General features: G+C 41.4%; 1 protein-coding gene and 1 long non-coding RNA gene across 3 annotated transcripts; one reads left to right on the top strand and one right to left on the bottom strand.

Annotated features, from left to right (window-relative positions):
* Nucleotides 1-3,301: 3,301 nt before the first annotated feature.
* On the bottom strand, nt 3,302-5,959 carry LOC308189762 (uncharacterized protein; the record flags this gene model as incomplete). Its single annotated transcript, XM_080580237.1, has 2 exons — nt 3,302-3,915; nt 5,797-5,959. 2 exons carry the CDS (start codon nt 5,957-5,959, stop codon nt 3,302-3,304), a joined length of 777 nt encoding a protein of 258 aa, XP_080436363.1.
* Nucleotides 5,960-6,735: 776 nt separating this feature from the next.
* LOC308189765 lies at nt 6,736-23,692 on the top strand. Of its 2 annotated transcripts, XR_013946592.1 has the most exons (4): nt 6,736-6,852; nt 7,215-12,219; nt 13,617-13,681; nt 16,190-23,692. It is a non-coding gene; the product is annotated as an uncharacterized lncRNA (long non-coding RNA). The 2 variants fall into 2 exon arrangements; XR_013946593.1 differs by having other exon boundaries at nt 13,617-23,692.
* Nucleotides 23,693-24,680: the final 988 nt, after the last annotated feature.

The raw sequence follows: 24,680 nt of genomic DNA, 5'->3' as shown, positions 1-24,680 counted from the left end.
CGTTTTTAGAAATCTAGAGAATCCAGACACAGTTGCTGCGGATAACAGAATAGCAAGCAGAGACAAGGCCTTTTCAGTGTTTCTAGGCATCTGGGAGCAAATCCAACAATTATTTTGAGATAAAACTTGAGAGAAGTTCTGGATTAATTGGAAATGCTGATTTTCTCCCCATCCTATCAATAATCCATTGAGAACAGATATTACTAAGATAAGCTTAAAATACATCATCTCTCTCTATACATGCCCCTATAATAATTTAAAAATAATAATTAATAAAAACAATAAAAATCACTAACTAATAAGGATTCTTCTGGTGGGGATCAAATGCCCCCCTTCCCCCTCTTTTTCTCCCACTTCCAGGTAGTGTTCCCTGGAAACACTCTAATGCTGTGTAATTCAATCCCTTTTACCCATTAATTCATTTTGAATTCTTCTAAGGAGAAGTTAAAGGTTTACAATAGTTAGTTTTAACAGTTTTAACCTTAAAAGTCTTTGTTAAGACAGTCTCTTGGGTTTCAGGGTTAACTGATGCTTTTACCCGGGTATAATGAGCCCACCATTTCTCAGCTATTCTTAGTGTCGTCTCAGTAGTCAGGAGCACTTGGAACAGTCCGTCCCACTCAGGCTGCAGCTTCGATTCTCTCCATGTCTGTATCAGAACCCAATCTCCTGCTTGGAATGGATGGATCAGGACTTCCAAGGGTAGGGACGGAGAGATGACAAAGAGGACAACAGCCCGAGTATGTAGTTTTTAAGAAAAGCATCTTTTATCTTGAATTGAGGTAATTTCTCTCTGCCCAGGTATGGCAATCCAAATAATATTTCATATGGTGATAATCCCACATATTTTCTTGATGCTGTTAGAATTTGTAGAAGCGCTAAATGTAAACAATTTGTCCAGGGGAGTCGAGTCTCCAGAACTAAATTCACTGTTTTTTTTATTGTCTGATTCATTCACTCTACTCTTCCCGAAGAGGAAAAATGCCAAGGAGCATGAAATTCCCTTTCAGTTCCTAGAGTCCATATTAGCCCTTGCAATATTTGTGATGTAAAGTGACTTCCTTGGTCAGAGTCAGTATTTTCAATAATTCCATACCTGGGAATTATTTGTTCTAGAATTACCGTAGCTACTGAGTTTGCAGTAGCAGACACTGAAGGGAAAGTTTCCACCCACTCTGACAAATGATCGACCAAGACTATCAAGTATTTAAATCTATCTACTCTAAGGAGTCCTGTAAAATCCACCTGTACATTTTGGAAGGGTTGAATTCCTGGTTCTTGTCCCCCTTTGGGCTGACTGCGGATAGTTTTCCTATTTGCCTTTTGGCATACTACTCAACTCCTGCATACTTGTTTAAAGAGTATATATATTCCTACATATACATATTTCCATAGCACAGCGTCACACATTGCTTAAATTCCCCAGTGACTCCCTTGATGTAAAACAGTTGCCCAAATAAATTCTGTGGCCCTGTAAACCCCTGAGGTAAAACTGTCCATCTGTATTGTTGCTTCCACCCCATTTCAGGGTCTTTGCAGTCAAAGGTGAATATATCTTTGTCTCGGGATCTGAGAGCACTCCGTTAATAACACCATTATTCCGGTCTAACAATTTACTATTTGAATGCCCAATTTCATCATCAAATCCCTTCCCAACAAGTTAGTCCCTGCCTCAGGTACATACAATAATTGCCCAGTGATCATTTTAACCCTAGTCTCAGCTAGGTGTCCCCAAAAAGTAGCACTGTTATCCCAGTCCCTTCAAACCCTCTCTCTCCCCACCCCACCCCCACCTCCCCACCCCCCTTAAGGTTTCATTAGTTAATTTAAGCCCTTATACTTTATGGGCCAGCAGTGACCTAGCTGCCCTGGTGTATTTGGTTCACATGGCAAGGTTCTGGTAGCGGGGGGAAGCCTGCAGTGGTGGCCTCTGTGAGAAGAATCCAGCAGCTGCCCTGTGGCAGATAAGGGACAGTTTCAGCCGGCTTCAAAGGGGCCCACCACTGCCCAGAGCGGAGCCATGAGCAACACAGTTTATACCTCTGTGAGAGCACATCCAAGAAAATGAAAAAAAAAAAACAAAACAACAACAACAACAACAACAAAAAACACAACAAAAAAAAAACCTGCTGCACAACACCAGCTGGGAGAGAGAGGAGTGAGAAACTTCCCTGCAGACACCAAGGTCAGCGAAGAAGGGGGGGGAGCAGGCGCTCCAGCTGCTGGAGCCCAAGCCACCCACGGCCCGTGGAGAGGACACTGGTGGAGCAGATTGTCTCCCCTTCAGCCCATGGTATACCATGGCAGAGCAGATCTCCACAGTGTGGCCCATGGAGAGCAGCCCATGCAGGACCAGGTGATGAGGGGGGAGATCCCTCCCAGCTCCTGCTGCACCCCCAGCCTCGTCGCTGGCAGGGCAGCACAAGAAGCTGACAAGTCCTTGGCTCTGGTTATGCACTGCTCTGGCACGACTAAACCATTGGGGTGTTATCAGCATTATTCTCATCCAAAATCCAAAACACAGAACCACACCAGCCACTGTCAAGAAAATTACCAATATCCCAGCCAAAACCAGGACAAGATGCCACTTCTTCAGGAGGGCTGGTGGATGGCACAGCAGAGCTCCCACAGCCAGAAGGGGAGACGAGCCCGCACTCAGTCCCCAAAGTGCCAAATAGGAGAGGAGAGCATTTTTACCAGGAGGTGGTGTTGGTCGTTTTTTTTCTTGCTTATTGCCCCGTCTTGGGAAGAGCTCCTCATGAAGCATCTCAAACGGACCCCAACACTGAATTCCAGCACTCCTTCCTGGCAGACCTGAAGCCTTTTCCTTCTCCAGAGGAACTGCTGCCCCTCTCGCTTCTTTGCTCAGTCTGCTGGTATGCTTTGGGCACTGCCACGGAGGCTCTGGCTGCATCTTCAAGCACCCTCTCTTTAGCCTTCTCATCCCCAGACTGAGACACCTCCCAGCGTCCCCCCTCCCCAGGCCCATGGTGGCCCTCTGAGGGACTCCTCCTGTGACACCAGTACAGCAGCCAGGTCCCCTCCTCCCCTCTCCCTTGGGGCTCCATGAAGAAGAGATTCCACTTCTTCAAGAGGGATGGGGCTTGGGAAAGAAGGGATCACACAAGCCTCGACAATCAACAAATGATTTATTTATGTCTGCAATGTCTTGCAGGCAAGCCCACAAGACATCTATAGCAGTGGTTCTGCCCAAGTAAATGGTGGGCGCAGAGGCTACGCTGTGCGTAGGGAGCTGGCCAGGCACTCCTGCGATGAGCTTGCCGTTCTCACATGGTGGACGTCAAAGACACGCCAGGGTAGCTCCACGCCTGCCCTGTCTGCGGTGGATCCACCTCCATGTGTTCTTCCTCCTCTGCTGCTGGATCCAGCGTTGTTCCTCATCTCGTGGTGGATCCACTTCTATGGGCTTTTCCCTGTTGTTTGGTAGTCTGTGCCCCCAGTCATTCACATGACGATTGGCATGCCATGGTCCCACACCATTCTTTGGCCAAAGGACACGTCGTGGCCTCGTGCTGCTCGCTCCTGGCTTCACAGCTGTGCTCTGCGTGCCGCTGGTGATACTAATGCTGGCCATTGCTCTTGTGACGGAGCAGGTCTTCCTCTTCTCATTCTGCTTTGTCTTCCCATGACACAGCCTTCTCATCTTCTTGCATGTTGACAGCCGAGCCAGTCTCCTCATCACCACCCTCCAAGATGGGCAGCCACCCGTCTTCCTGCTCTGCTTCCTGTTGCTTCCACGCATGCTTGGCATTAGAAAGCCTCGAAGTCTAGCAAGTGGTGGGCCAGCTGCGAGGCTCCTGTTTTCATAGGGCCCAGAGGAAAGGCAGGGTTGTGGTGGCGGCTGCTGTGACATAAGCAGGTCGCTGTGATGGCCGTTGTAATGGTGGCCCACACCTGTAGCCAAACACAGCTGTGTTGCCATGGCAAGGAGCTTCAGCCTTATGGCCTCCCCCCTCCAGGCCCTGAGGAGGGCCCTCCAGCAGACTCCCTCTGTTGCACTGGCCCAGAGGAGGGGGAAGTTGCAAGAGAAGTTTAAAGGCAAAGAATTGTGCCCTACTGAGAGGCACGTTGGTAGTATGCTAATCAGGAACTCCAAAAGCAGACACTGCTTCGGAAGCCGTCATGGTGGAACCGGGAAGGCAGCTCAACCCCACAGAGCTGTTCACTCCCTGCACTGCCCTCCACCCCCCCACAGTGGGATAGGGGAGAGAATTGGGAAAAAAAAGAAGGTAAAAACTCATGGGTTGAGATAAAGACAGTTTGATAGGACAGAAAAGGAAGGGAGAAGAAGAGGAAGAAGAACAAAAAAGGGGAAATACAAAGCAAGTGATGCCCAAGGCAATGGTTCACCTCCTGCTGACTGACGCCCAGCCAGACCCGAAGCAGCGGCCCCACCTCCCTGGCCAACTCCCCCCGTATTTATTGTTCAGCACAATGCCATATGCTCTGGAATATCACAGAATCACAGAATGTTAGGGAAAGGGACCTTGAAAGATCATCTAGTCCAATCCTCCTGCCAGAGCAGGAACACCTAAATCATGTCACACAGGAACGCGTCCAGGCAGTTTTGGAATGTCTCCAGAGAAGGAGACTCCACAACCTCCCTGGGCAGCCTGTTCCAGTGCTCTGTCAACCTCACCATAAGAAAGTTTTGTCTTATATTTAAGCAGAACCTCCTATGTTCCAGCTTGCACCCATTGCCCCTTGTCCCATCATTGGATGTCACCGAGAAGAGCCTGGCTCCATCCTCCTGACACTCACCCTTTACATATTTATAAACATTCATAAGGTCACCCCTCAGTCTCCTCTTCTCCAAGCTAAGGAGACCCAGCTCCCTCAGCCTTTCTTCGTAAGGGAGATGCTCCACTCCCTTAATCATCCTCGTGGCACTGCGCTGGACTCTCTCAAGCAGTTCCCTGTCCTTCTTGAACTGAGGGGCCCAGAATGGGATGCAATATTCTAGAAGTGGTCTCACCAGGGCAGAGTAGAGGGGGAGGAGAACCTCTCTCGATCTACTAAGCACACCCCTTCTGATACATCCCAGGATGCCATTGGCCTTCTTGGCCACAAGGGCACAGTGCTGGCTCATGGACATCCGGCTGTCCACCAAGACCCCCAGGTCCCTCTCCCCTTCACTACTCTCCAGCAGGGCAGTTCCCAACTTATACTGGTGTCTGGGGTTGTTCTTGCCCAGATGCTGGACTCTATGTTTGCTCTTGTTTTATTTCATTAAGTTTCTCCCCTCCCAGTTCTCCAACCCGTCGAGGTCCCGCTGGATGGCAGCACAGCCTTCAGGCATGTCAGCCACTCCTCCCAGTTTAGTGTCATCAGCAAACTTGCTGATGGTGCACTCCATTCCCTCATCCAAGTCATCGATGAAAATACCGAACAACACTGGTCCCAGTACCGGCCCTTGAGGGACTTCACTAGATACAGGACTCCAACACGACTCCGTCCCATTAACCACAACCCTCTGGCTTCTTCCCTTCGGCCAGTTTACAGTCCACCTCACTACCCGATTGTCCAGACCACACTTCCTCAGTTTAGCCATGAAGATGCTGTGGGAGACGGTGTCAAAGGCTTTACTGAAATCAAGATACACAATGCCCACTGTCTTTCCCTCATCTATCCACCTGGTTATATCCTCACAAAAGGCTATAAGGTTGTTCAAGCACAACTTCCCCTTGGTGAAGCCATGTTGACTGCCCCTAATGACCCTCTCATCCTTGCTATGACTTGAGACGACGCCAAGGATAAGTTGTTCCATCACCTTACCAGGGATGGGTGAGGCTGACTGGTCTATAGTTAACCAGGTCCTCCTTCTTGCCCTTTTTGAAGGCCGGAGTGATGTTTGCTTTCCTCCAGTGCTCAGGCACCTCTGCCAGTGCCTGGGAGAGAACCTCTCTCGAGCTACTAAACAGTGCTGGCTCATGGTCATCCCAGATGTGCTGCCAGTCAGGGTCCCAAGCTGGAGCAACCCACTCCCAACGGATGGAACCCGCAGCACAGACCCACAGTGGGAGCAGGTCTCATAGAGCCACAGCCCATGGAGAAACCCACGCAGGACCAGCCCAGGAAGGTCGGCACCCAGTGGGCTGGACCCTATACCAGAACAGGAGTGACTGTGAAGGAGCGGTGGGAACGAAGCACCACAGACAGACTGCAGCCCCCACTGCCGGCCCCCCCATGCCACTTAGGGCAGGGAAGAGGTGGAAGAGAGGGGATGGGGTAAGATGCCCCCAGCTTGTTTCTTTGTTTCTCACCGCTCCAGCCCATCACCAATATGTAATAAATTTTATTAATCTTCCTATGTTAAGTCTGTTTTGCCCACGATGATAATTGTAGAGTAATCCCCATGTCCTTATCTCAACCCTTGAGCCCTTTTTCATTTTTCAGGGGCTTTCAGTGGGACTAGCTTTCTGAGAAGCCCCTTCCCTTCTCCTCCACTTCCCCCCTTTTTTTCTTTTCTTCTCTCTTCTCTCTTTTTTTTTTCTTTTTTTTTTTTTTTTAATTTAAATGTTTGCTACCACAGCCTGCCTCTCTGAGCCAGAACTAACTTAAGGTGTGTCAGGTGCTGAGTGGTGCCTTAATTGATTGTAATTGATTATGTTGGCATCAGATTGCTGCTGGATCCTGATCTCGGTAGCTGTCTCCTGCTGTGCTGACATGGGCTGGCCCTGGTTTACAGCTTTGCTGTGTCATAGGACCTGTTGGCCGCAACCAGCGTTGCCCAAACTCTCCAGATCCATTTGGACTGCTCTCTGCTGTTGGCAGCAGGATCCCCTGAGCTTCAGTGAAAGGCACCTGTCGCTGAACTGCTCAGCAAATGAGGTAAAACCTGCTGTGGCCACCACAACCACAGCTAAGGTGCTGAGTTTTTTTGTTTTGAAGTTTGAAGTTGGTATAAGACCTGTTGCATTTTAGTAGAGATAACAGAATTGTATTTATTAGCATTTGTGGTCTGGTACAGCTGTTAAATTTGTTAACAGTAAGAAAAACTTGAGTGAGGTACTGTAGGATAGCCCTAGCTGAGAGTGGGTCTGTTGTGCCTTGATGCTGCCTTGCTGGAGCTTCCCAGAGGAGAGGTAGGGCACCTAGTCTTAACTGTAGCCTGGGAGAAGAATGCTGCTATTTCTTGTGTTTGTAGCCAATGTCTTTAGTGATGAAGAGAATTAATTTTCCTTTTGTTCTAGACTTTGTTCTGTTGGAGGTGGAGGTGTTTAACAGCATGTCCACTGGCTCTAGAGCCTTAAAATGCATCTGGAAGCTCTTTAGTGCTGTGGTGGTTTGTGTGTTTGCTTATTTATTTTCTTTCACATACTGTTACGGTAGGGGTCTGAAAAACAAGGTTTTGTCCTGAAATTAGTGTTCTTTGGTAGCAAAAATAATTACTAATGCCAACTTCTTTTCTTCCTTGGGTTGTGTTATGGAACTCAGCCTAGTAAGTTTGTCTTAGTGTTAATGTAGGCTGTTTTTTTTTTTTTCCCCAACATTTGAAAAACAAGCTGTGTAAGCTCTTGACTTGGGGAGTAGTGAAACAGGATTTAATGAAATGTGTTGAGATGTTCTTTGCTTGGTGTTTAGTTATGGTTGCTGAGACACTGCTTCCAAAAACAATACTTCAGGGATGTCCCAAAAAATGGCATGCTGGAGGAGCGACAGCAAAATAATTTGTCAAAGATGTATGAAAATCTGTTATATTGATGTCATACATACACAACAGCATCATATGTACTTAACAAACCGAGAGAGGAGGTAAGTACAATAACTGCTGTTAATATAAAACTGACTTAAATCGTGTATCATCAACTAAGATGGTAGGTGGCACCAGTACCTCTGATGTTCCCATGAAGCTTTAATAACAGTCCGAGTCTGAATCCCCCTTTAGCAGCTTCTTTGTGCTGCAAATGGTTGTGTTGGTGGTTCTGAAGTTGCCCTAAACTGCAGGGCTTTTAGCTTTATAGGCTGTACTAATTAGAGCCATAGAACTGCTGTTCATTCTTCATGGCATGGCTTTGTTTCTTATCTCTGGACGTTTACAGGTTGTTTTTGAAAACAAATGTTAATCTTAGTGTTTTCCAGCAGCTATATGAAGAGATAATGAAGAAGCTAACAGAATTGAATGAATTATTTAAACAGTTATACTGGTTCTGCATGCATATTTACTTCATTCAATGTTATGTGGTGTTATCAGTGTTAAGCTTTACCAAGACATAGTAATTATCAGTAAGAGGAAATGTTTTTAACTAGGGATTGATGTCAGAGTGTTTGGATTAAGCACATGCGATATTGATATGAAATAACTTTTTCTAATGAGCTTTTTCTGAAATCAGTTTATCTGCAGAAAAGTTAAAATTGTTAATAATGATCAGCTTTTTAAAGCAGAATAGTCATTAATTTGTGCAAATTAAGTTCTAAAATCAAAAGCAAATTCTCTCTTTCAGAGTTGGAGCATGAAACTGTCTTATGCAGTTGATAGCAGTGTTTTTTTGTTTTTTTTTTTTTAAAAAAAAAGCAACTTCCATTTGTAAAACAAAAATTGAGAGTGGCTGGTCTCTCATCATACTCTTTCAAATTCTTTAGCAATCCAGTAACATGGAGATACTGGCTCTGAAGAGAGCTATAAATAATTTGAGCAATTCACTTTGCAGGAGGAACAACTTTATGTACTGCTTTTTAAAAGTCTGTCTTCTATCATACTTCATAAGCACAGGTGAAAAAAATCTGAAGAGCAAGCAGGTGATAGCGTGATACGGTTGCTGACTGTCAAGTGTAGGAACTCATGGGAACTGTGCTCTGTAGTGATGCAGTTTCTTTGATCAACTGTTTTAACTACTCAGTTTCAAGATTACAATGAATATCTTGCATGCATTGTTTTTTGGAATACGTTTTAAATTGTATTTAATGAGGATGTACAGCTGGACTTGTTATCTAACTACTAGTATGCTGATTCAAAACTGGTACTAATTTTGAAGTAGAGCTTTGATGTCTCCATTCAAAAGGGAGTGTTTAAGATTGCACGATAGCTGCTTTTCTGTCATGCTTGACAACACAGAGGACCTAGATCAAAATTCCTACACTTTTGTATTGCTGCCTGAAAAGCTTTCAGGTTATTAAAGTGTCCTTTACTAAGTATCTTTGGAGGGGGAGAAATTCTGCAATAAGCGGTTATAAAACAACTTTACCTGGAGAAGATTTCTCTCCTGAACCCTAATATTTTATTCACCTATCCTAACTTTTTTCCCCTATTGAATGGTTTTCATTAGACCTACTACTTATAAGCAGAAACTATCTTTCATTTAGCATGTAACCTGCAGTTGCCTTTTGAAGTGTCAGGATTTTTCTTTACAGGTGTGGTGGTTTTACTCTGGTGGGCAGCCGAGCTCCACCACAACTGCTCTCTCACTCCCCCTCCTCAAAGGGAGAGGGGGAGAAAATACAATGAAAAGGGCTCAAGGGTTGAGATAAGGACAAGGAGATTGCACAGTAATTATCGTGACAGGCAAAACAGACTCAGCATAGGGAGATAATGGGCAATAAATCTTACTACTAACAAGCTAGAGAAGTGAGAAACAAAGGAAAGAAACCAAAAGCACCTTCCCCCCACATCCACCTTCTTCCACCTCCTCCCCCTGAGCAGCGCAGGGGAATGGGGGTTATGGTCAGTCTATAGCATTTCTTCGCTGCCGCTCCTTCTCGGTCACTCTCGTCCCCTGTGCTGTGGGGTCCCTCTCACGGGATGCAGTCCTTGCTGAACTGATCCGGCGTGGGCTTCCCACAGGCAGCAGCTCTTCAAGAACTGCTCCAGATATGGGTCCGTACCATGGGGTCCATCCCTCAGGAGCAAACTGCTCCAACCTGGATCCCCCACGGGCAGCAGCTCCTGCCAGGTCACCTGCTCCTGCGTGGGCTCCTCTCCATGGGCTACAGGTCCAGCCCGGAATCTGCTCCGGCAGGGGTCTTCCACAGGCCGCAGCCTCCGTCGGTGCAGGTCCACCTGCTCCACCGTGGTCTCCTCCACGGGCTGCAGCGTGGAACCCTGCTCCACCGTGGTACTCCATGGGCTGCAGGGGGACAGCCTGCTTCATTATGGTCCTCACCACAGGCCGCAGGGGACTTCTGCTCCGGCGCCTGGAGCACCTCTCCCCCTCCTTCTTCACTGACCTTGGCACCTGCAAGGCTGTTCCTCACTCCTCTCACTCTCCCAACTGCTGTGTGTGTCACAGTGTTTTTTATCCCCTGTCTTAAATATGCTCTCACAGAGGCGCAAAACAACATCACTTATTGGCTCAGCTCTGGTCAGCAGTGGGGCCCTTACGTAACATGGGGCAGCTTCTAGATTCTTCTCGCAGAAGCCACCCCTATGGCCCCCTGCTACCAAAACCTTGCCATGTAAACCCACTACAACAGGTTATCTCAAATTACCCGAAAAGGTAAGTTTTGCAATAGCTGGATTGTACTGACAAGCCTCTCAATTACTGGTTGTAAGATGGTTTGGTAGCCCCTGGCTGTGCTTAAAGCATGTGAAAGGTAGTGAATTAGGATTTACTTAAAACCTGTTTGCTTTAAATACAGCAGTGTATGTAAGTCTTAGCATACCACATCAGAAGCAGAAATAAAATTCCTGCACGTAGGAGCAGTTGCCAGTTACAGTCCCTTTACTAAAATGATGAATATATTGCTCTTTATAGCTAATATTCCTGAATTTAAGATCCCTAAGTTCTTGAACAAATGAATACTTCAGAGTAGAGTACTAATGCATGTAGAACACCATACCCGGACTGCCCCTGGGGAATTGCTACTGTGATTGTGTTTGTAGCTTGGAAGATGATGACAAAAACCATGGTAAGAAACACAGAAAAGAAGAAATTGTTCATAGTGTTATTCCAGTGCATGTGATGAGAGATGGTTGCATGAAGAGTGAGAAGTGTTGCAGAAGTATTAAAGCATTTAATTCTATCTAATGTAATTGGTTGCTAGTGAAAGAAAGTGGAAGGAGAGTATCTGAGGTGAATTACCTATCTTGCTGTGTGTATTTTGCTTCAGATTTAATGCTAATAGATAGGCAGGGTAACATCATTTTCAGAAAATGAGCACGCTGGCTTCTTCAAAAGTACCTTTTAATCAGTTACCAACAGCTTTCTCCTCCACTTTATGAGACAGGGAAACTAGGTTCTGTGTTACTCAGAATGCTGCAGGGCTTTGAATGACCTGAGAGGCTTGGTGTGGGTAACAGCTGCTTTCCTCTGCCAAAAGCCAGGGAGAGGATCTTGCCCAGGTCTAGAATCAGGCAGTACTGTGCTGCAGGAAACAATGCTGTTTTAATTATTAGCTCAAGGTTAATGTGGCTTCATAAATGTCTTGGTGTAGATTCCAGGTGTTTTGTAACTTCCTTCAAGAAAAACTCCCGAGATGAGCTTCAGCTGTTTGTACTTTCCCAAAACAACTATTGAGAATTTAATATGGAATTCCTAGGATTTTTTTCTGCATATGAAGCACTGAAACTACATGGAGTGAAGACCAATTTAAATGTAAATGTGACACAGATACTGGGGTGATAAGTGCAGAAGCTCCGAGAATACGTTTATATGTGTTGACTACACATACCGTAGGAATGTAGTTTTTTGAATAATAAGTAATTCAAATATTAAATGGGACTTTACCATCCACCTTCAAATTTGGGTGTCAGAGCTGTGGACTGTTGTTAACCACTTGGAAATAGTACTGAAGGAAAGTCTGCCTTGAATATTTTGGTGTAGTGTTAGTCAGTTCTGCACTTAATTGGTTAAGTCACAGCTGATATATGTTGCATATATTTATATGCACTTTGTGAGAAGTTTGTAGTACCCACAAATCACTACAGAGTGATGTGCAAAGGGCTGCTTTCTGTAACTGTCTCTTCTTGAACCAATGCCCCCTCCAAACAGCCCCCTCCAAATGATACCATTGCTAGTTAGTGCTCAGCATCCCAGCTGCTGGGTTGGACCTGGTTCCCTGTTTCTCTAAGGGTGGGGCATCCCAGCTCAGGGATGGGAGGAAGCTGTCAAACCAGCAAGCAGTTGATGGTCCTTTTCTCAGAACAAGGAGGAAGATCCTCTTTCCATGGCTTTGTGATCAGTGTTGTTTGCTTTGTATAGTAAGTGATGAGCCTGTATTTCATATTCCTTCCTGTACTTCTGAAGAGTCTTTCAAAAACATGTAACATCTACAGCAGCTCCCATCTGTTTTGCTTATTTTAATGTGTCCTTCTAACAGACTCCTCTCTCTCAATATTCTTCCCTAAACATTACTGTGTGTTTGCATTCCCAGAATGTGTTTCAGGTGTGATATTATAATCTTGTAGTATCTTTGTAATGAGAATAATTATAAATACAACCATACATCAGTTCTACTTACGTTAAAGTATTATTGAGTATATACTATCCATTTAAAATATTAATCATAGGCATATACTGTGTAACTAGGATATGCATCATTGAAAACATTTATAAGTTACAAAGAATTAGCTTGACATTTTATCAATTTAATATCAGGAAAGGCTAAACTCAAACATCTTAACATGCTATTTGAAAAATCTGGACAGTTAATGGTGATAAGACTGAAGTGATAGGCTCATTTTAGGCTGCAAGCTAATTAGAGAGGTCCTAATGATTTGATAAAGCTGTCTTGTGGAAAATCAATCTCTAGCTTTTTTTTTTTGAACTCTACAAATAGTTCTCATTAAGTGCTGGTAGCATGTCTGAAGTTAAATAGCAGGATCCATGGACTACACTCAGACCAGCTATTATGAAAAGGAATTTTTCACCAGATGCTAAAGTTGTTGGGTAACTTGAAACGAGGGGAAAATAATGCTCAGTTATATCCTCAAGAATCTTGCATATATGCAGTACTCTTAAGGGGGAGAACACTGAACACTAGTTAGACAATAATTATGGATGCTTTGTTGATTTTTACTTTGCTAATGATTTATCGTTGGTCTTCTTTTGTGGTTTGAATTGAGATTCAGTTCCTATTTTTTGTTCTCTTGATACCTGTTTGAGATAAATAGCTGTGTAGGGCAGGATTCTCTACTGCTTTCTGATATGCGTTTGCTTTTTGGCTAGTTCCAGGAGCAAAATATAATGATAGACTTTGCCAAAAGTGTAAACTCAAAATTACTCTGGGATGCACTAAATGCTTCTCTTCTGTGCATACACAAAAGGAACACAACATTCTAAATGGCTCATTTAGTTCTTTCTGTGTGAAGTTTCAGTTTCTGGCTGTGTTTTTCTAGATATTTGAATACTACCAAATGAAGGAAAGAGATGCTGTCAATACTTCTCTTCCTACTGTACGGTTAAATGGATTGAGAAGAACAGGAGAGACTGGCTTAAAATGTATTTTAACTTTTAAGGTATAAAATTAAATTTTCCTTTCTTCAGGGCAGTTCCTTTACCTTTCCTTTGAACCAATGAGACATCACTTAATTCTCCGTGTACTGGAGAATATCCTAAACCTAAGCTGAAATATTCCGTGTTGGAAAAAAATATTGAAGGAAATACACAAAATAGAAAAGCCTTACAGTTTATTTTATTATTTTTTTTACCATCCCCCAGCTGTTGAGTTACCTAGTGCCATAGATACCCCTGCTGGATGATGAGCCTGAGGTCAAATGCTTGAGGTGAGCAGAAAAGAGGATAAAACCCTTTGCTTTTTCAGAGCTGGATTATCTTTACAAAGGGATGTATGTGTAGGGGTGCTAATGTTTCTACTGTGACTTGGCTATGAGAGTTTAATACTCTTTATAAATTTTCCTTGCTTTTACTGAAAAAAGTTCATTATTGTTCTTGTGGGCTGAATAAAATAACTGCGCACAAACACAATTTTTTAGTTACAGCTTGTTTATTTTTTCCTCTGTGCTTTTTTTCTTTGGCCACTGAACTGAAAAACAAACAAAAAAACAATTCTGGCTATGATGTTATATTACTAACAGCTCTGTTTTTACTTGTCCTCTGACAAATGTAGGTTCTTAGCTTGAGATATTTCAGGTAGGTTTGCAAACAAAGGACAAATCCATACTGTAAAGTCTCAAGTATTTTCTGCACAGATTAATATATACAGTGCAGTCATAGAACAGGGGATGTATGTTCAGTGTTTGGTAGTGTCCATAAATGTCAGCTCACTAGTGCCTGGCTTCCAGGATGCTCTGTTAAACCAAAGATGCTTCCCTTTTCTTGCATTTTTGCCTGATTTTTTTTTTTTTTAGTATGCTACTATTTGTCAACCAAAATTAGACTTAATTGGGAAGACAGTGGATAAAGAGGCACTAACCTTCTTCTTGGTATTGCCCGATGTGACAAACGCCTCTAATTTCCTATGGTGTGCTACTGTGAAGCTGCTGCAGAGCTTCCTGCTTACCAAACTCAGATCGGGGCTGATTGTGTAGCTAAGTCTTAGCATCGCTGGCAAATGAAACAACTTCTCCAAGAAGACAAATGAAAGGGACTTTTAGCAGTCTGATCTGACAGCTCTTGCCACAGTATGTGAATGGATCAGAGTCTCTCTTCAGAATAGACAGGATCGATTTTCAATTGGGGCTTTATTTTATATTGGTGTCATAGTATGCGAACATATAATCGATCGACGTAATGCTGTTACCACGCAGTACAGATACAAAAATAAAAAGGTGCTGGCAGTTCATATAGGAGTGTCTGTGTTTCAGAGCTTCATTCTGTACTGCATGAGGAGATACTCTAGCAAGCTGCAGCTAAGCCAGTGTCTTTGTGCACAATGCTGTACAATGCATAGAAACTGAGGTACAGGAAACACTATAGCTCTGTAGCACTGTTCTGTGACTGGGATATTTAGCCCCATTTAAAATGCATGTATGTATATAGATGAAGCTGTATTCTTCTGGAAATTGATTTCATTTGAAAAATCTTTCTAAATTGCAGAGTGCAGTCAGGGTAGGTAACCTGCACTCTGAAATAGCATGCCCCATGATGTTTCAATGCTTTGATAGCAACATTATTTATCCTTTAAATCATGAGATCATTCATCCCTAAAACCTAACCAAGCTTGTTTTAAAACACATCAAACCGTTGTATCTTGTTCACTAGTTCTGATCACAGTTAATATCTATTAATTTATCTTAAATATGCTCTTACAACAAAATGCTCACAGTTGTTGCTTTAAATGATCAAACGTTTATTTTGCTTTAAAGTATTACGTTTACTTCAGCTATTGAGATTTTTTCAAGGAAAGTAAATGAAGTCTTTAGTGTTAAGAATTTAAGTGCCAATACACAATAGGAAATACAAAGCAGCTTGAGATTGTTAAAGTACTAGGTCTGTCTTTAAATTTGTTGATCTTTGATGCAAATCAAAGGAAAGGGAAAACAGAAAGGATCAGAAACTCTAAGAAGATGCATGCAAAATACTGAGGCAAAACCCGAGGAGTTAAAGGAATAACTTTCAAAAGGTGTGAAATGCAGTCAAATCTTTTCTAAAGCCATCACAAGGAGGAAAGCTGACAAAGTTCGTATGGCTAATTAAGTCCGCTTCTTATGCCTTCATCAAAGAGGGTAAGACCACAGTAAAGGAGTTCATGGGAGGGGTTGCATTGCTGTTCATCATTGAGGAACTTGAGGAGTTTCCACACTGAAATCCTGTTTTTAATGTCAGGGAACACGTTAAATGGAAGAGTTAGTAGAAGGGTTTATGGAACAGATAGAGAACATAAACAGGAAATTGGCGAATATCCTCTATTACTCCAAGGAGTTCTAAAGCAACTCAGGGGGAAAAAAATGTTTACTGCAGTTCAGCTATCTCCAACTTAAAGCTACAATGGTATGAGGGGCCAGGAAGAGGCTAATATGGCACTTTAAAAAAAAAAAAAAAAAATTCACCAGAGATCTGGGTGACTACAGGCTAGTGATTATGCTATCGGTGCATGGCTAATTGATGGAAGCTATTTGTAAAAAGTCAAATTAATAAACACAGATGAATAAAATAGAGTGGATGTGATTTTATGAAGGGAAACTTCTTGCCTCGGGGGCCTAAAAGATTAGGTAGGAAAGCTGTGGAAGCTCATGGACATCTCCTTTGTAGTTTGAATCACAAACTTCTGTAAACTACGAAGTGTTTCAGGGAATTACCATTAAATGTGCACTGTTCTCATTCTTTCCTAGCTGTTCCCTGTTGGACATCATGAGAGAGTGGGGAGAAAATTGATATAAACACTTCATCTGATTTGTTACAGTTTTGTTCTTTATGATGAATTCTGATGATTGGAAAGGGGTATTCTGTTGAGGTAGACTTCTTAATTTGGTCAGAACAGATGTCTTTTTCTGGCTAGTATTCTGGCTTCTTGTGCCTATATTGTAGCCCGTGCACAAGGTAAATATTTCCTAAAATGAGAAAACAGATGTTGATGTACAGGTGGCATACAGAACAAATGTCTGAAACTCACTGCCAATACAAGAATCTGATTTTAATATGGCAAAGAAGTTTGACTTCTAAGATAGTAGGAAGCATGATAGGTCAGAAATCACTTCTCTGTGGGCCTTCAGGAATGTGTTTTTCTGTGCTGTGGGCTCTTTTTTCCAAATAAACTGATTGTATATTAATTATAATACTAATGCTCTTTCATCAGCAAAACTGAAGAGTTGTGCAAACACAGCTATGGAAATAGATTACAGAAATTAGCTAATAGTTTGATACTGTGTTATACAAATATCCTCCTCCACAGTAGCTTATTTCTTAGGAAACTAAGTAGCAATTGCAGCTACATAATGCTGGCTTTACTTAAACGGGTCTGCAAAGATGAGTACATGGTAAACATTTACTGTGATTTGTGAAAACATAACTTGTAGCTCCTGAACTGCATTTGAATACTGTGTTGTAAGTCATTTGTAAAGTTTTATCTTATAAGCATATGGCTTTTATCTTTTAAATCTAATCGGCTTAATTCTAAGCAAACTTCCTAAAATACTACTACCTTTTGTTCCCTTTTGAGGGAAAGGGACCATCCTGATAGCAACATTTCTATGCATTCCAGCTGTAGTCAGATTTACTTCTGGCTGTCCTTAGCTGCGTGTGTGTAAAATGGGCATTTGACTGTATGAGAAATCATTACTAAACTATAAATTCATTGTTGACAGTGTGCAGAAACTAAGGCAGAGATAGAATTCAAGTAATGAAATTCTGTCTGTGGAGTTCAGTCTAAAACTGCTATCTAATCTTTGTGCCCGGAAAGTCCTAACATGAGCACTGGCAGAATACATTGGATTTATATTGAAATCTTTTCTATGTGCTCACTTTCTTACACTTTGCATTTCAAACTGATCTGATTGAATAGTTCATCTGGAATGATGGTGAAGAGACACCATGACTTTGCTATTCTTAGTGTTTGAGAAGAAGGGATTTTTACACGGGCATCGAGGCAGAGTCAGCAGCCAGCAGTTACAGCTATTCAACTGTTCTGTACAGCACCAGGTAATAAGGTACAAGGCACCCAGTACATTGGAAATGAAACCTAATTCACCTTGGCTAGTTCAAAGCAGCAAGGCCAATTTCTTGTTTGGCTTAATGGTGAATATCAAAGAAATGCTCTTAGTGCCATGCAATGCTTATTAAATGCTACATGGAACAATTGTACTGGTTACTGATCAGTTCCCAAAAGCCTTTTCAGAAAGACTCATCTCTAGAGTCCTCTGACCTCCATAATTTGTGACCTTACTGTCAGTTATCATGGCACTTGTTCTGTTAGCTTGTGCCCTATTTATCAGGCATTCCAGATCACTTTGGATTAGTGATCTGTCCTTTTCATTATTTTCCTTATTTCTCATGTCATTCATAAATGTTATTAGTGATTAATGTGTATTTCCTTTCAGGTCTTTGACAAAATGTTAAGCAATAATGGGATTAGAAATGATCTCCGAAATCCTGCTAGAAACACACTCTGACTATTATTCCTCCCTACAGGAAGGTCAAGGAAATATTTATCAGCTTTTTAATCTACTTGCATGTTGCGACTTTTTTGTGAGTCCTTTTAATTGAAATATTACGCAACAATGTCAGTTGCTAAGCAGTGCACCAAGTAAATAACAGGAAATAGCTTGATATATTTTGATCAGAAGTAATGTTGCTGTTATCTCCTCTTGACTGGCATTAATTACACTTTAGTCCTTTAATTCTTCAGCACTTGTATTAATTATTTTAATAGCCTTGTATCAGCCATTCAGTATTTTACCCAGGATCAATATCTGGCTGTCAAGTTGATACTATGCAGACTTCCTCACTTACTTATGCATAGGCAAAATTTTAGCTCTCTTCCACAGGGTTTAGAACTTGGCTAGTTTGTAAAATGTTACTGAACCTCAGTGCTCCTGCCCCAGCCTCCATCTGGAAACAGGTGTCTTGGATGCAAGCTACCTGGGAGCAATTTCACAACATGAGGGTTGCGGTTGCATCTTCATCCTTTGGTGCTACAATATCACATCTTACAAACTTGAAAAGCATAATTCATTTTCTGATCATTCTGTGAAATGCAGCTATCATCTTTATCAAAAAATGCACTTAAATTATGCTTATTTCTTTTGTTTCTAACTTACTAAAAAAATGCAAGACAAACCCCTGCATCGTATTTATTATCTTTAGCTTTGATAACCATTTAATTCTAGTGTTCTCTGCTTCCTTTACAGATTTTTTTTCCCTGCTGTTTTATAACTTGTTTCATATTCAGTGCGCTCACACATTACATATGTGTTCTAGGAATTTATTAGAGTGCTTTTTCCCCCATGAGCAACATATTGACTTTCTTGTTAAATCAGTGAAACATTGCTCATTCATAGGACTGCGATTTCTAGAGCATCTAGCCAAGGAATGTTAAGTAACTTGCAATTACTATTGTTTCATTAATATTTTCCAATTAATTTGACCCATTTGTCTCTAAATTCAAAAACATAGTTTGTTTTCAGTCCATTTGGAAAAATTCTGCATGTTTTTAGAAAAGTGAAAGTGTTTGGTTAAAAAAATGTTAACTTATTTTCATTATTTTTTCCTTGTGTACAAACAACAGTGAATGTTTCTCCAGTAGATTCTGCAGAATGAATCCTGGCTTTCTGATTTTCTAATTTCAAACAAACCCTTCAGTATATATAAAATTGGAGTCATCCACAGAAGGAAATCTTTTGGTTTAAGGAAAGACTACTATTTGGCTTCTAAACCTTTGAAGAAAAATCTAAAGTTCTACTTCAGTTGTAAATGGTTAAGTGTATGAAGTTACCTAATGTGTGCTGTGACCCCAGCTCCTTCCTCCTTACTTGGGATGCAGGGAAACAGTCCTTGGGAGGATTTGTGTAGTTGGATTAGGATTAAAATGGAAGCTGACGACCTGGTATTTTGTTAGCATTGGATCCTCTATTGCACCTACACATCAGTTCTTGAGGGAAAGATGTTAGCATGTAGCCATAATAATACTCTTTCAGAAGCTTCAATGGAATGAGCTGTTCCTGGAGAGCATCTGTAACTGGAGCATCATCACTGCAGGAAGCTGAAGTAAAGTAAAAGCTCCCAAGTAGCAGGCAGTGCCTGTCACAGCTGGCATGCACAGCAATTGCAGCAGAAAACTGCACGGCACAGCATTTTCTTCAGAATAAAAAATGTGCCTATATTCTAAGAGAACCTGCAAGGCAATATATAACAGCATCATATGCAATGTAATGACTTAGTCATGTGAAACTATTAATCATACTCCTTTCAGCACTTGCTCTTCTATTAATCCATTCCTGCCAGAACCTTAACATTACAAATTCCTCAGATGTTTCATACACATACCACTGTTTAAATTAACCTTAGATTTCCTCAAGTCTCTTTTCCCTTCAAACTGTCTATTCTTCCGAGGAGTGAAAGACAGCAAGATTTCCACAAGAGGTTAGTTAAGCTAATTGTTGTGGGGGTCAGTTCTAGCATTATAAACCCAGAACATATTTCATGTTCAGCAGTGTGTGACTATAAAAGTTAAGCTTTGCAAATCTGTTACTAACTTCAAGAAGTGGAGGAAAGCAAGGTTTCATTTTACAGTAAAATGGGTACAGCACAGAAGCTGTGATGGAGGAGGTGATCCTCAAATATAAGCCAGCTTTCCTGGGCCCCTCTTCCACCCCTCTTTGTGCCATGGTAGTCTACCAAGCAGTTCCCTGAAGAGGCCTGCTCTCCCAAAGTTCAGGATAGCGAGCTTGCTGTGCATCCTCCTTGCTGACCTCAGGATCCTGAACTGCACCATTTCATGGTCACTGCAGCCAAGGCTGCCATTGAGCTTCATATTTTCCACCAGCCCCTCCTTGTTGGTGAGAATGAGCTTCGGTATAGTACATTTCCCTATTGGCTTCCCTATCACTTGGAGAAGGATTATAGTAATAGTTTACAGAATCATAGGATAGGGTCACTCAGGCTGGAAGGGACTCCAGGAGGTCTCTTGTCCAACTGCCTGGTCAAAGCAGGGTTGGTTTCCCAGGGTGGGCAGGTCTTTATCCAGTTTGGTCTTGAAAACATCTGAGGACAGAGATTGTACAGCCCCTCTGGGCACCCTGTTCTGCTGCTCACCTTTCCTTAGATGATTTTTGTTTTTTCCTTATATCCAGTCAGAACCTCCTCAGTTTCCTTTAATCACTGTGAGCCTCTATATAGAGCCTGCCTCTTTCTTTTCTGTAACTGCCATGTAGTTATGGGCAGAGTGCTTAGGTTCCCCCAATGTATTCTCTTCTCCAGGTTGAACAAGCCCTGGTCCCTGTCACCTTCTGCACCCAGGGCAAGCGTTCCAGGCCCGAGTTAGCTTGGAGACCCTCCACCGAGCTCCAGTTTATTGATGCTCTTCTTGTACTTGAGGGCCTAAGATTGGATGCAGTATCTGGATGAAATTTAATTGCTGAGCAGAGGTGGACAGCACCAGCCTCTGTCCTTGCACTGGTGCTTCCTGCCCAGGGTCAGCTTTGTCCTTGCTGAGTTTCAGGGGTTTCCTGTTGGTGTGCTCCTCCAGCCTGTCTAGGTACCTCTGGATGACAGTCTTAGCTCCAAGTGTATTGACTGGTTCACACCAATTTGTCATCTGCAAATATGACCAGCATGCCCTCTGTCACCTCCTCCACATCTACCAGGTCATAAAGTTATCAAACAGGACCAGTCCTAGGGTAGATCCTGTAGAGTATTTACCACTTGTATATTACTTATTCACCACTACCCTCTGAACCCAATAATCAAGGTTTTTACCCATCTGCTTATTCAGTTATTGAGACTGTCCTAATACGATGATCAGAACAATTCTTTTCTTATGTGAAAATGTTGATGAAGGGGGGCAAGTGGAACAGATGCGTGGAAAACCAGGGAGGAGGGCGTTTAGATAGGAAAAAGAACAAAAAAACACATTAGTACTGTTCTTCTTTCCTTGTTATCTTCTGGAGAAATCAGGAATGTGGAAACAGAGTGAAGAACTGAAACAGTTTACAGTACTTTCATTATAGTGGATATTTTACCTACAGGCATCACCTGAGGCAAAAGACCTTGATGCGTCTTAAGATACTAAATACTGTCATGGCACTTTACTCAGCTGGAAGTATAGCTGCTAATCATCGTGGGATCCATTTTTAGCTAATAGGCACAAAGAGGCATAGAACACTTTGCCCTATTTTAGACATCTGTTCTATGATGAAAATACTTATGACCTAGATACAATAGGCGATAGTAATCTCTATTGTTTATATAAGGAATTTAGGGTAACTAGCTTAAATACAGCAGTCTGCTTCACGTTCAGATTTTTTTTTTTTTTTTGGTTTGAGGCACTCCATTAAGTTCTGCAGCTGATGGTGAGGTCCTCTGTTGGAGGAAGATTTAGGCTTACACAACTGCTTCCAACCAACGTGGTTCAAACTTTGGCTTGACTCCAAATGCAAATTTAAGTTTTTGGTTTTGTACATAACATACCACTGCTGTCAAACTAGCAATCTGTCAGTAAAAGCTTTTGATGTCATATGCTTTGAGTGGGTTAAAAATAGGAGAGACAGCTACCACAAACTGACAGACCATATAACAGCAATAAGAACAGACTGTCATGCTCAGGCACTCAGCAGTGATAAAATACTGTAAACAGTGGAAAATACAGGTTTTCAATGTCTGCTCATTCCACATTTGTCTCTTACTCATGCCTTGAAAAACATAGCTGTTTGTTACAGAAACATTCCAGGGTTTTGTATTATATATATATGTGTATATATATAATATAATATATATATGTGTATATATATATAATATATTATTTTGTATTATATTTCAAGGGAAAACAAATCCCCACGGCAAGTGACTTTTTTGATTACAGTGTCTTATGACCAGTAATTATAAATAGTGGGATATAATGCTAATGAGACCTAACTATGCTTTAAGAAAATGCCAATGTGATCATATCAACAGTGTATTTCTATAGAAAGCCATAGCTTATATAGCAGCATTCTAACTGTTCATTGGGTAGATTCTCATTTGAAAATACTCAGAAGAAACAATGTAGCTAATTATTTGTTCACTTAATTCATTAAGTAAATTCAAAGTTGATTTGACTTGATGCACAATTGATTTATCTAAATAGCTGCCTAAAAACTAGAAATAGTAAAACGCATAGTAAGTACTCTGCAGTAGTTCTGGTAGACTCATTCATCTCCAAGGTTGTCTCAATTTTTAGTTGACTCCCTAAATACTCTTGCATTCCCTTTGCTAATGACTTTAATGACTAAAAGGATAGGATATATAATATATTGCAACTTCCCTTACTACTGTAAAACCATACTTGCATTTGGTGGTTACACTGGAGGTAGGGGAATTCTTTGTGGATCTGGTATTACTGTTGAAATTCTTGTGTGGGGGTAACCCCTTATTTTATTTTCACTTTTTTTTTGTTCTGTAAAACTTTTCAGCAAAGCACCTAGAAAAGCAGTAGGCATGACTGATATGTAGTGATGATTATTGTCAATTCTTTGTGCTTTATGGTTTACTCTTCATTTCTGTTATTTATTTTATTATTCAAGAATAAAAATCATGCTAAAGATGTTTTGTAATTAACAGTGACTTTTTTTTTAAGAGATCAATTTAGGAAGTCAGAAGTTCCTGCTTCTGCATCAACCCAGACCTTAAAAAGTCTTCTCCCTCCTTTGTACAAGTTCTTTATTTCATATTCATGTGGGTTTTCATAATAGCTAGAATAATATATTATCTTGCAGTCCTTAGGCTGTACCAGAAGAAAAATAGGTTTTACGAACCATCCTCAGATCTTAAAATCACTCCTCCTTTTAAGTGACAGGACATTTTATTTACAAAGCACCTGGGAACGTTATAAAAAAATCCATACCAGAAGCAACATGAGTTTATAGATTTTTTTTTTTTCTGGGATTAGAAATTTATAGTAATAGCATTTCAATACTTTTGTGGTGGCTGAGAAATAAGTACCTAAGAGCAGAGCTGAGACCTTACCTTAGAGGTTAGATTCTTCCACTGAGATTAGTATATGCTTATATCAGTCTCCTAAACTTACACCTAAAGTCTGTCTATCGAATAGAATATTTTAAATAAAACATCCTTGAATTGAAGTAATTTTCACTTAATTTTTTTTCATAATGTCTTTTTCTGTCTAAAGTTGTAAAGGTTTCTTCTTTAACGTTTTGATCTGTTCTCAATATTTCTAACAAACACTTTAGTTTATAAGTTAATTCTACTCAAATGTTATAAGTATGACATTCTACTTGAGGAGGAAAAATAATGGTGGAGTCAGGAGTAAAACTGAAGAAAAATGTAGACCTGGATTACAGAGTTGAATGGGAAAAGGCATGGTCGGAGAAGATAGGGGAAACTAATACATTAACGAAGTTAATAAAGTAGTTAAAAATAGTAGGATTAGAAGTTCATTTAGGGGATAAAAAATGAAGTGAAAAAATATGTATTTAAAAGTTTACATGTCCAAAGGGTAAGTATGATGTGAAAGCATATATATAATGCTTCTTGATTAAAAAAAAAAAAGTGATCTGATAGAGGAGAATATGCTGATCCAAACCAAATGTCGTCTGCAGTAATGTCAGCTGTTAACGACAAACTTGTCTTTGTGCTAGAAGAGATCTTCAGACCAGATCATGATTCCATACGTGGTCTGAACAGCATTAAGCCATGTGAATGGTCCCATTCCAGCAACAGACCTGTCTCAAGTGGAAGGATGTGAAGTGGTGCCATGAGGGCTGTGATATGCTTTACAATGTATATGTACTTGGATATCAAATGCAGTTATAATGTGAAAGATATCTGAATAATAGACTAGAATCATAGGGTAATACTTTATGGTAACGACTGTCTGCAATGCACTCGGCCAACGTGCCACAAGACCTCTGGTAAAATTTGCCGTTTCCCTGGTCCAGTTTGCTATGCAGGCTTACTCATGGATTGGAATTCAACAGTTTTTATTGTTTCTTCAAGAAGAAATAAAGTTCAGCTTATTTCTCTAGACCTAGTGTTATATTTCTTGACTGGAAAGCAAGCAAAACAAACAAACAAAAGTAAAAGGAACTTGTCTGTAGGGTTTTCAAGTAGAACTTGGTACTGAACGTACAACACTGGTAAATACTAATTTGTATTGAGTACACTCAAACTGAC

Source organism: Anser brachyrhynchus, assembly GCF_964034855.1.
Source record: "Anser brachyrhynchus genome assembly, chromosome: 2".
NCBI classification, from domain to species: Eukaryota; Metazoa; Chordata; class Aves; order Anseriformes; family Anatidae; genus Anser; species Anser brachyrhynchus.
Note: the sequence above shows the minus strand (reverse complement) of the source record. Positions and strands in the feature narration are given on the sequence as shown.